This window comes from Numida meleagris, chromosome 12 (genome assembly GCF_002078875.1).
Source record: "Numida meleagris isolate 19003 breed g44 Domestic line chromosome 12, NumMel1.0, whole genome shotgun sequence".
In the NCBI taxonomy this organism is placed as follows: Eukaryota; Metazoa; Chordata; class Aves; order Galliformes; family Numididae; genus Numida; species Numida meleagris.
Genome location: NC_034420.1, coordinates 12,802,281 through 12,814,057, shown reverse-complemented (window position 1 = coordinate 12,814,057; position 11,777 = coordinate 12,802,281). Strand labels below are relative to the sequence as shown.

Sequence of the window (11,777 nt, the reverse complement as noted above, 5' to 3'; positions counted from 1 at the left end):
GTGGCTGGGCAGACCCTCCTCGGTGTCAGCCCCATGAGCCCTGTCTGTCTGCTCCCAGGAGCTGAAACACGCTCTCTTCAACACCCTCGTCCTGATGACACCTGCAACGTCCCCTGTCCCTTCCTGCCCCGGAGCAGGGCAGAGCGGTGCATCCCTGCGGCAGGTCGCTCCAGTATTTCAGCAAAACCTCATCCCCACTGCTGCTCCTCCACTAATTCCGGAGATATTCAGATGGGGACAAAAAGCAGTTGCAAAATGAGAACCTGCTTTAAAATTCAGAGAGGGTGCAGACAGCCTTCTATCCTCCCTCCCACCTCTGAGCAGCTTTGTGGCTAATTTTGTTCCCAAATGCATCGCAGATTCCCAAATCCGCTGCATCCGTGAACTCCGGGGCTCAAATGGAAAAGTGGATTTTGTGTAACCACAACATGCTGCTGCTTCTGAGGCTGGTCGGCAAACACAGGCTTGACACCGCAGGAAGGAACAGTGGAAATATTTTGGTTTCGTGCAGGTGGGATTAAACAGATGCTTGAAAAAAGAAAAGCTGCTTTTTTAAGTATGTCAGTGTTGCAGCTCCAGATGAAGCGGGTTGAACTGGAGCATCTGGAAGCCTTGGTAACAGATTTCTCAGCGATTTCTCCCCAGGAGCAATCAGATAATATGCCTTTCATGACAGCAGCGGAGCTACAGAGTGCAGCTGGCTGCAAGGTGTGCAGAGTGAGGCCCTGCCTGCTCACAGAGACGCGGCACATCGTGGGCCGATGAAAAGCATCCCTCTCCTCTGCCCCATTTCTCGGCTTTTTGACATCATTTTCACTCCCTGGAGCATAACATTCATTGTTGAGTTCTCAAATGAGCGTGCGAGCGGACTCGCTTTTGCCTAATCAAAGCCTGCAGCCGCTGGGAAAGGCTTTGGGGCTGCAGTGATGGTTTGAACAGTCTCAGCATGCTCGAAAGGACACGAGGCTCCTGGGACACCCATGTGTACAAAGCCCTGGGGCACGAGGCTGGAGCAGTGCAGGCAGTGGTCCCAGCACCTCTGCTGGGGGTGGTGGTGCCCTGGGGCCATGCAGGGGAGCATCCTCCATGGGTCACTGACATCTCTCCCTGCTGTGCTCTGTCCCACCAAGCACTACTGCTGACAAAGCTGTCTGCATGCAGGTTGGAGAGGTGATGCTTAGCTGCGCTATGGGTTTTGGTGCTAACCCCTCTGCTGAGACCGTGGGAGAGGACAGGGTTGGGGACTTGCACTAATCCGTGATTTAAGAGCTTGTCTTTCCTGACATCCAGCAACCACCACGTGCCAAAAATGCCTGGAATTCACCCTGTGGTCCTGACGAGGGTTCACAGCTCCAAGCTGAGCAGTTTCTCTGCTGTCCATCAGTGCTTCTCTCTTTACTGCAGCCCAGGGAAGGGAAGAGCAGGGAGCTGTAGCAAAGGACCCTGGGGAACAGACCAGAGAAATCTTTCGCCACAGGAGGAGGGAGGAGGAAGTCTCTCACTCACACACAAATCAGCCGCGTGCTGCTGCGGACCCTGGAGATGAGGAGAATCCATCCACCAGGAACACAGGGTCCCCTCCACCTTCCAGAGCAGCTCAGCCAAAACTCCCTGGGGGAGGAGGCACAGAACTCCCAGGCAAGGATGGCTCAGGCGGCATAGCAGTGTTTGCCTGGGGGAGATGGGTGAGGAAGAGGAAGGAGGGGACTCGCAGGGACCCTTATCTGAGTCTTGGGTCAAGGAGCTGCTTGCAGAGGGTCTTATTTCAGGACTGCTCTCAGTCTCCTTTTTCTGCTGAGCCACTGGAGTGTTTTCTTTTTCCTGCCAAACCACAACTTTTGTGTCATGGGAAGGCAGCTGAAATCCCTCCTGGTTTGCATTCCCATAAAGAAAAGGAGAACAAATCCCAGTGCGGGTATGAAGAGCAAAACTCCTCTGATGACCTGGTGTTGTTACTGGGAGCCGAGGGGGCTGTCCTCCCCCCAGCCTCTGGGCACATCTCCTCGCCCAGGTGAAGTGAAAACTCTAACACATTGTCCAAGCTGGAAATCCTATGCTGGAAACAAACCCATCTTCTTCTCTTCCAAGGAGAAAGTTGGTGAGTTAGGGAACCTTGTTCCTTCTGCTTCCCTGTGCTGGCTGCAGGGTGCTTTCCTGGGCTCCTGCAAGCTTAGATTCTGCACATTTGGACATGCTGCTGCTTTGGGGCCTCTCTCCCTCCAGGTGTGTGGGCAGTGCTGAGAACCCTAAAGTAAAAGTTCACTCTGGTTCTACACTGAATCTGGCTCTGGAACAGAGACAGACATTGCTAAGTGGCTGAAACATCTCACCATCACGTTTACCGGTGTCACAAAGCACAGAAGGGTTTGCCCCTAATGCTGCTGTGGGCGCTGTGTGAGTGCTGAGCAGAGACGGCTGCGGGGAGAATGGGATGTGGGACCTGCAGAACCCCTGCTTGCCCACAATGGCTGAGAGCTCAGCCCTGAGCCCGATCCCAGCCCAGCCGCCGGGGAGCTGTGGGGTGGGATGGATGGATGCTCGCCCAGCCGGTGGCACAGCCTGATCCCAAAGCTGTCCCTGGAGAGGGAGCTGGATGTGGAGGAAAAGCTCCTGTCTCCTCGATGCAAGAAGCCCCTCAGTGGCTGAGCACTGTATAAACAGCAGCAGCAGGCTCCCTCCCCCTTTCCATTTCTGTTTGTTAAACACACGCTCCCTGCCTTTCTCTCATTCAGGAGCTAACACGACATCCAGCTTTGTGAGACGGGGGCTGTCAGTCACCCCGCTGAGGCGGCAGGGCACTGAAGCTTCCCCGGGTGATGGAGCACCCTGCCGCAGCCCTGATCCTCATCTGACTTCCTCGCTGTTCTGAAGCCAGTTGCAGAAAAGTGCTTTCCACTCCCTGGCCACAGGTTGACTCCGGAGAGAAGAGAGGACAGGTCCCAGCCCGTGATGAGGCCGTAGCATGCAGCGGTTCTGAACGAGGACACAGGTGGGTCAGGGAGGGGTGAGATGGGGCAGGGTCTTGGCCGTGCTGCGTGGTTCAAGCATCCCAGCATCCCTGGGAGAGCGAATCCAGGGATCCTGAGAGCTGGAAGAGAGAGAAAGTGAATCAGAAATACTGTCAGGTGAGTTTTGAACGGTCCCCAAGCAGAAGCAGGGAGCCTGGGAAGTGGGATGCTGAGTGACAGCAGAGCAGGGGGCTGCAGAAACCAGGCAGGTACCAGAAACCAGGCTACCCAGTGCTGCTGAGATGCTGAGAAACCCCCCCGTGTCCTGCACTCAGCTCCTCGTGGCTTGCTGCAAGCCTCTGCCAGCTTCCTGGTACTGCTGCTGCTGCTGGGACTCAGCTTGCTGCCAGGGATCACTGCCCTCAGGGACAGAAAGGCACAAGGAGATAGAGGGCTGCAGGAGGGAAATTGGTGCTTGCTTGCTTGATGTTCTGCTTGCATGTTGGTTGTGGAACAGAGCTTCTCCTGGTCCTGTTGTAGCCTGCATTACACCAAAAAACCTGAGTTTCTGGTCCCTCCCAAAGCAGGATAGCGGGCTTGCTCCCTGGCTGTTCTGTTAGTGGGTTTGCTGCCTCCGTCCCCTCTCGTCTCATCTACCCCAGACTCCTGAACTTTCCCAAGGCAGCAGAGCCCCCAGGGCAGCCTGGTCCCTTCTGCAGGGCTGTCTCTTCCCTCTGCAGCCCTCATAAGGTGCACGGCCCCATCGTGGTGTCACGCTGTGCTGTCTCAGAACAGCATCACTCTGTTCCCACAGCGTGTCCTGCAGAACAGTGTCCCCTTCTGCCGTAATGTTGTAGTGGGGCAATTACCCCTTCACTGGAGATAGAAGGGGCCAGGACAATTTCAACCTGGTCTTTAACTTCAAGATATAATTCAAGAGCTGCTGCTTGCCCTCAGACCATCACATCACATGCAGATGGCAAAACCCCATCCCCTCCCTCACTCACACATTGTATTTTCATGCAACTCCTCTCATCTCCGTTCAGCCACTCCAGTTATCCCGAGAGAAGCTGCCTCCTCTCTGGTGGTGAGAGCAGGAGACCAGAGTGAGGGAACCTGGGCTGCGTTCCCAGCCTGACGTAGACTCTCTGTGTGGCCTCAGGCAGGCTGGTTAACCTCTGTATCCCATTTTATTGTGTTTTCTTCCCTTACATGCTGTGCTGGAGCTCAGGCAGAAGGGGGCTTCACCTGCCTGCTGCTGAGATGGGGACGAGATGAGTGCTCCAGAGCAGGCTGCTGGAGACGAGGGGGTTTGATGGAGCTGAGCTGCTTTGGAGAAAGGACACAGCATGGAACAAATCTGTGAGCCAAGCCACGAAACATCCATCATCCTCAGCCCTCACGCTCCAGTGCTGCTGTAGAAAGAGATCGTGGCTGTCATCAGCCAGGTTGGGAGCAGAAAGCAGGGGATGCTCGAGTGCCTCCACTCCCCCCTTCCCAGTCAAGGACAGCTGTGACAGGATCATGATTCCTGGCCATGCTCTGAGCCATTTTTGTCCCTACCTCCCTCTTTCCTGTGCCCTTTGCTCCCACGCAGCGTGTCTGCTGGCGACCCGGTCCCGCTGCTGGGGAAAGAAAAAGTGATTTCTATCAGCAAGCTCTGTTTTAGGTGGTATTTCTGCCTCCTCCTGGCCTTGTTCTGCTGTTTTCCTCTCCCAAAAGCAGTTGGCTCTCAGCTACAAGGATTTTTCCATCTTGCCTGGCAGGCCCGCTGGGCATGGGCAGCAGTATACACGTATGCCAGCACTTCCATTACTCACTGGAACAGACCTTGGTCCACTCCAGCAGCATCCCTGCAACCTCCAGGCAGCCCCTGGAGGAGGAACACTTATTATTACCATTTTACCTCTTAATTAAAATGCCTTAATTGATTTTTAATAGCTCCCCTTTGGAAAAAAAAACACGCAAAAAACGCAAAGCAAAGCAAATCAAATAATAGCTCCATTAAGGCTGTTTTGTTAGGAAGCGAAACAGCTCCAATAACCATGATGTTCCCAGCTCCTTGCTGATGGGGAGAGGCTGCTAGTCTCCAGCAAAAGGCAACAGCCCCAGATGCGGCCATGGGATGCAGCAGCGCACTGCTGGTGAGATGGGAAGGAGGGAAGGCAGTGCACGCTGTTCTCATGCCAGGACGTGGGCACTGAAGGTAAACGGGACAGGCAAAAAAGGAGGTAACAAGTGGCAGTGATAAAGTGAGGCTAGACAGCCAGGGAGGTGTACAAACCCAACAGGGAAAGGGCAGCCCCTGGAAGCGTGTCCAGCACTGCTGTTCCCCCCACCAGCCTTGTGGCCTCTCACCATGCTGCCAACAGCTGCCTTCCTGCCCGCTTGGCGGCAGCTTTGTGGTCTCCATTACCATGGTAGCTGAGCCAGCAGCTTTGTTTGGAAGGAATGGTTGGCACAAAGCAGCCAGCTGCGGAGTTCAATAGCCAAGCCAAAGGGTGTGGAGATGGCAGAAGAAAGCCGGTGCTCGGGCAGGGCGAGGCAGCTTCCAGGAGCAGCCCTCCAGCAATCGGCCGGCAGTGTTCCCATCACACTGGGGATGAAATCAGAGCAGTTTACTCCTCAGGGAGGGTTGAGAAGGTGAGCAAGGGGCTGCCCCCAGTTCCCACCTTCATTTAAACCCCATGTCTCCTTCCCTCTGTGGCAGAGCGTTGTCCCCTTCTGTCCCCAGGTCACAGAAAGCACGGTGCTCTGCAAACAGCCCTGTTTGGGCAGGGCAATGACTTTTGCTCCCTTGGTATAAATAAGGGAAGGAAGGAGTTCTGGGGGCCATGACACCCCTCCCCACGCACGCCAGCAGCACTTCAGAGACACAGGCACTGGGAAGGTGCTAGTGACAGAGCTGGCTTTCCTCCCGCTGTGTTTGGACCGCACAAAAGCCCCTCTGTGCCAACACTCAGCTGTTCCGACGGCACCAAACGCCAACTGCCTGCTCCAGGCTGAGTCACTTCTGGCTCACCCACCGGGGTCCCTGCTCCCAAAGCCAGATTCTTGCAGACATTTGTGCGTGGCGTGGTGAGAAGCTGGCTGATGCCGGGTCTTTGGCTCTCAGCAGCAGCTCTGTGGGATGCTTGTTCACAGCTCTGGCTGTTTGCCCGTGTGCAGCTCTGTGGCACGTGCGCTTCCCAGCAGGCGCTCTGCGATGCCAACCACTACCAGGGGATGCTCGGGTGGTGGCATCTGTGGTGGGAGCAGCACGGGATGCTCCTGTGGAGAGAGGGAGACAGATATTGTCACCCAAAGATGACTGACGCCATCACTGAAGTGGGAAGGCAGGAGGGTGTCACCGCCCGGAATGCCATGTGGGACACGTCCATGAAGTCTCATCTCTTGCAGACGCTCTGTTGTCTCCCATGCTCTCACTTCTGCTGTGTCTGTGTTCCAGACCTTCTCCTCCCATCCAAGGGTGCCAGGCCAGGCATGGGACTGCTGGAGGGAGCCAACAGCACCCTTACCATGGAGAAGCCAGCATTAGATGAGAAGCTGCCACAGGGCTGGCACACCAAGGACTTCGTCACTCCCAGCCTGGATCTCTCTGGGTCCCGCAGTGTTATGATGGACAGCACCAAGATCCTGGGGGTCCAGGTGGTTCTGATTGCTGCCTACTCCCTCATCATCCTCCTGGGGTTCATTGGCAACTCCTTGGTCATCTACATAATAGTGAAGTACAAAACCATGAGGACTGTCACCAACCTCTTCATAGCCAACCTGGCCCTGGCAGATCTGATGGTGGACACCCTCTGTCTGCCGTTCACCTTAGTGTACACGCTGCTGGATGAGTGGAAGTTTGGAGCTGTTCTTTGCCATCTGGTCCCTTACGCTCAAGCTCTGAGTGTCCACGTGTCCATTCTCACCCTGACGGTGATTGCCCTGGATCGGTATCGATGTATTGTGTTCCACCTGGACAGCAGGATCTCCAGGAGGCTCAGCTTCACCATCATAGCCATCATGTGGCTGGCAGCAGCCATCCTAGCGGGTCCTCTGGCCATCTTCAGAGAGTTCCGCTACGAGGAAATCCCATCCATCAACCTCAAAATGGCTGTCTGCTCCGAAAAATGGCCTTCTGGTAATAACAGAGATGCCACTATCTACAGTCTGTCCATGCTCCTCCTGCAGTATGTTTTTCCCCTCGCAGTTATTTGTTATGCTTATACCAGGATCTGGTTCAAGCTGAAAAGCCATGTCAGTCCCACATCTCGGAATGAAAACCAGTGCAGGAGGAAGAAGACCACCAAAATGCTGGTGATGGTAGTTGTGGTCTTTGCGGTCTGCTGGCTACCCTTCCACATATTCCAGCTTGCCATTGATCTTGATCTGGTTCTTATCTTCCACGAGTACAAACTGCTGTACACCGTCTTCCATGTGGGGGCCATGTGCTCTACATTTGTCAACCCCCTGCTCTACGGATGGATGAACAAGAACTATCGGAACGGCTTCCTCATGTTTTTCCGCTGCCAGAACAAGCCAGAAAGCATCCACACCGAAGGCTCGGTAAGAGGGAGGTCGTACATCTTCAGGGCCAGCACCCTAAATGGGAGCATCAAGCACACTGCTGGCAATGGACCGCAGCCCACAGAGGTTTAGGGACAGGATGTCCACCTCCAGGACTGAGGCTGACTGAGCGGAGACGTTCTTGGTGAATGCCTTTTTTTGGGGGGAAGCATTACGTAGCTACTGCAGCCGCATAGAAATACCTCTTGTATCTCTCAGTACAATAAATCTGGTGTATTTCTCTCCGACCACACAAGTGCATGTTTCCTTTCTCCATGTTTAAGTGATGCTTGCAGAATCACCAAAAATCACGGAAGGGTCCTCCCCTTAGCCAGCTAAATATGCTCTTTCAGACATTTCCTTGTGCCAATTTGGGTTGTTCAATCTTTTACCTCCTGATACATGACACATGAACAGAGAACCAATACTGTATGTGCTGGTTCATCTGCACGGCCCCTACCAAAAGCCTTATTGATCCACCTTTAGCTAAAGCCTGCAAGGGAAAGGAGACCTGGGACCACGGCCGGTCAGTGCTGTCACTCCATGGGCCATGGCAGGGAGCAGGTCTGTTGAAGCCAGTCACTCAGTTATTCTTACACAGTGCTGGCATGGATCTGCATTCACAACTCAGGGGAGGAGCTCCTGTCCCCAGAAGGCCCAGGAGGTGGCAGTGACACTGCTCATCACGGTTTACAGCTGCTGAAGCAAGGCTCTGGGGACACCTCTGGTGTGACAATTCATGAACACAAGCTGCCTTTCATCAGCCAGGGAGCCTGCAAGCCACTGCCCTGGATTTAGCAAAGTGAAACTGAGCTGGGGTACTGGCCAAGGCGCTTTCCTCCAGCCCATGGGATGTAGCTGCTGCCATGCAATATTGATGAGTGCTGGAATGACCAGAGAGGTAAAACTGCCAGTGACACCATTCTCCAAAGTGCTCAGAGGGTTTTAAAGCTTTTCTCATACTGGGGTTGGAGATAGTATGGGTCTGTACATGGGTGCTTCCATTCGGAAGTGACCCACTTGCATGTTTGTTTCAGAGGGGATGCCCTCTGTGCGCGGACACAAAGGAAGAAGTATTCTTTCAAACCAAACTTTATGTTCTCCCCGAGGCTCTATCAGCTGGTAATGTATTTTTAGCTCTGCCATCAAAGGAAGCTTGATTGCTGCTGTGATCTCAGCAGCTTGTCATTGGTGCCGTCTCCAAAGTCAGCGTTCATCAGATTGGAAAGTAACTCCCAGATGCAGGAGAGGGACTCAACAGACTTCCTCATTCAAGATAAAAAGAAAACAAAAACTTTGATTGTGAGTCTTCAGCGGAGCAAGGAACAGTGGTATGAGTACAGAGTACATCAGCCTGGGTCAGCTGCAGGGCCATCACACCGGAGTCCTTGAGAGGTAGCTCCCAATGGACTTGCTTGTGAACACCCCCCCGCCTCCCCCAGCCTGACCTGGCCCCGGCCCTTGTTCTCCACACTGGCTCCTGGCCCTTGTGCTGGTTGAATTTAATCTCTCTGCTATTTCTGTCCTCTGATCTCCTCCTCCGCTTTCCTAAATAGGTACAAGAAAGCGGTCTCTGCTTCCTTCCAGGCAGACACCATCCTGGCAGGAAGAGGAGGATATTCTCCTCCACAGCGCTGGTAAATTCCATCCCTACCTCGTGAACCGGTCATTTCTCCAACCCAAGGAACTCTTTCCGTCTTCCCATCAAACTCCAAGGCACAAGGAAACGTTTATCTTTCAAAAGCAGCTTAAATGAGTGGAAAGAATTCAACTATTACCAATAAACACTTCAGAAAGTGATTTACCACTCCGTGATAGATGTCAGAGTAAAGCAGCACACCCAGCACTGCAAGCCTGGAAGCCCATCACGCTGCCAGATGAGAAGGATGAGGAGCTGAACTGCTCCTCCAGGGCCCTGCCAAGGGCTTCGTCCTGTGACACCGCACACAGCACCTGACCACAGAGCAGGGCAGATAATGACATTATGAATGGCTGTTTAAGTTTGAGTCCAGGCTTTTAAACTAAATATGGATAAATAAGTAAATAGATCCCAGCTCTTCTCAAATAAATACTGGTGATGGCATTTATAGAGCAGAGGGAGAAAACCGAGGAGGAGAAACTATTTACTTGAGCGTAACAGCAAAGTTCCGTTTGCTTTATTTAATACACTCATGCAGCTTTACTAATGGATTTCTGCCTATGAGCTTGCTGTTCCTTCCCTGCTATTTGGAAAAGTTACATCCTTCCACATCCAGGCAGGGAAATAGCTCTCAGCTGTGTACACGTCCCTGTGGAAAGCTGCAATGCCCCTAGTGATGGGAAGCAGCCCCGTGCCTGCTGCCACACAGAACAGGAGAAGGCAGAGACCAAGGGAGAAAGACTTCTTTGCAAGGATTATTTTGGGCAAATAAATAATGTGCTATAGGCTGCCAAGATTGCCTCTGACCATCCCACGCAATGATCACTCGTGTGCCAGAAGAACACAAGAAGAGCTGGGACATGGCAACATCTTCATTTAAAAGAGCAGTGCAGGTACCTGCTGTTCCTCCTTACAGACTGCTCCAGGAGCTCTCAGAAGTCCCAGAGCCTCGTATCAAATTGCAGGCTTGACAAAGCATGCTGGCGTCTGCAGAGCAGAGGCTGTGCTTGAGGCTCTCTGAGCACTGGAAATTCCACCTCTGCAACACATAGTTTGTTCTGACAATTCCTTCCCATTTGATTTCCCAGGTAGATATGTCTATAACAAGCTCATGCTCACACAGAGAGCAGAGGTTTGGGGCTTTTATTTTCCCTTGTCTCGAGGCAATACATGCAGCAGGCATTTAGATCAATGCAGGGTGAGCAGGGTTCTTTGATCAGGGCTCTGCTGGAATCAAAGACACGACACTCCTGTGTGTTCCCCTGCTTCACCCTGCTACTGTAAAGGCCAGATCCATCCTCGTGGCTCTCTGCCCTGCAGGAACATGTGCCCTCTCCCATTACCCACGGAAGCCCAAGCGAACGATGTCAAATGGCACATGTTTTATTCAACATGGCCCCAGATGTATCGGCAGAAGCATTGCTCTGAGCTTTCCACAAAGGCTCTGCAGGGCCTGTGTGAAGAAGCAGCTCCTCTAACATGTGCTAATAAAAGAGCGGCTGGAGTGCCATTCTGCTGAAGGAGGTCGCAGACAGCTCAGCGTTTCCCTTGATATCAGGTGTTAATCTTATCATTTTTACAGCGCACTGTGTCTGAAACCAAATTAGCCCTTTGTTTGGGCAGGAGCCACAGAGCTGGCGCTGCCTTTGCGTGCCTTTGTCTCTCAGCTCCGTTATTGTGTGATTTCACCCGGGCTCCGAATGTGCTGGATTTGAAATAAAGCCTCAGAACCCGCTAATGTGGTGAAAATCAGAAATCACTGCAATAATCCAGAAAAGGAGAGGGCTGTGTGTTCAAATGTGTGATCGGAATTCGGTTCTTTGCGTTTGGAAAAACAAAACAAAACAAAAAAGCTCTGTCTTCCTTTCAGTCTTCCCTTATCTGGCTTGAGACTTTTCAAATGCCAAAAATAATACTGCACATTACTGCCAGAACATTTATCTTCGTGTTGAGCTCATTTCAGCCAAGGGATTTGTTCGGGAGGGCCTGGGAGGGGAAGAAGGGCAGGTTTGTAAAGTCGTCGTTATCTCTGGGCTCAGGGTTTTGTAAGTTAGAAGACAAATCCAAAGAAGACAAAGTCACTCACACACACCAAGGGAGGTACCACTTTATCTTCAGACAGCACAACCTCTGTTTAATTTTCCATCCAGACACCCCAGCACTCTTTGCTGAAGTGCTACGTGAATATGGGGCTGAAGAAGGCTGTGGGAGAAAAGCATTTTTTCTGCTGCTAATAGCAATACCTCAGTGTCACTCATGATTTATTGACAGCTAAGAGTGCTTTTTCTGGTCTATGTTCTGCTCAGTGCAATGAATATAGAAGGAACAGTTCCTCACGTTGCTCACAGGAGGAGATCTTCATTAGTTCAGTCCTCTTCGGTGTGGCAGCAAAGGCTGGGAACATTAGAGGAGGAAACCTTTTGTTTGTAACCAGCTTATTGAAGTGCATGAACATGGAGCTGTCCCCGTGTCATTCTGCTGTGTCAGTCTCTCTGCTAATGTGCCACAAACTCTGATACTGTTTGCATCCAGGATGTGTATCCAAGGTGCTTCTCCTTGCTGCTGTGTGGGAGGAGGAGGGCTAATGGGTCAAAGAACAAGATTTCAGGACATTAAGGAGAGGATGTGCCCCTGGA

General features: G+C 52.5%; 1 protein-coding gene across 2 annotated transcripts; it reads left to right on the top strand.

Moving 5' to 3' along the window:
- Nucleotides 431-7,745, top strand: LOC110405492 (neuropeptide Y receptor type 2-like). 2 transcript variants are annotated; one of them, XM_021410838.1, is made up of 2 exons: nucleotides 431-2,098; nucleotides 2,733-7,745. In XM_021410838.1, exon 2 carries the CDS (start codon nucleotides 6,042-6,044, stop codon nucleotides 7,593-7,595), a length of 1,554 nt encoding a protein of 517 aa, XP_021266513.1. In that variant the 5' UTR covers nucleotides 431-2,098; nucleotides 2,733-6,041; the 3' UTR covers nucleotides 7,596-7,745. The 2 variants fall into 2 exon arrangements, with proteins under 2 accessions (XP_021266513.1, XP_021266514.1); XM_021410839.1 differs by lacking the exon at nucleotides 431-2,098 and having other exon boundaries at nucleotides 2,679-2,989; nucleotides 6,397-7,745.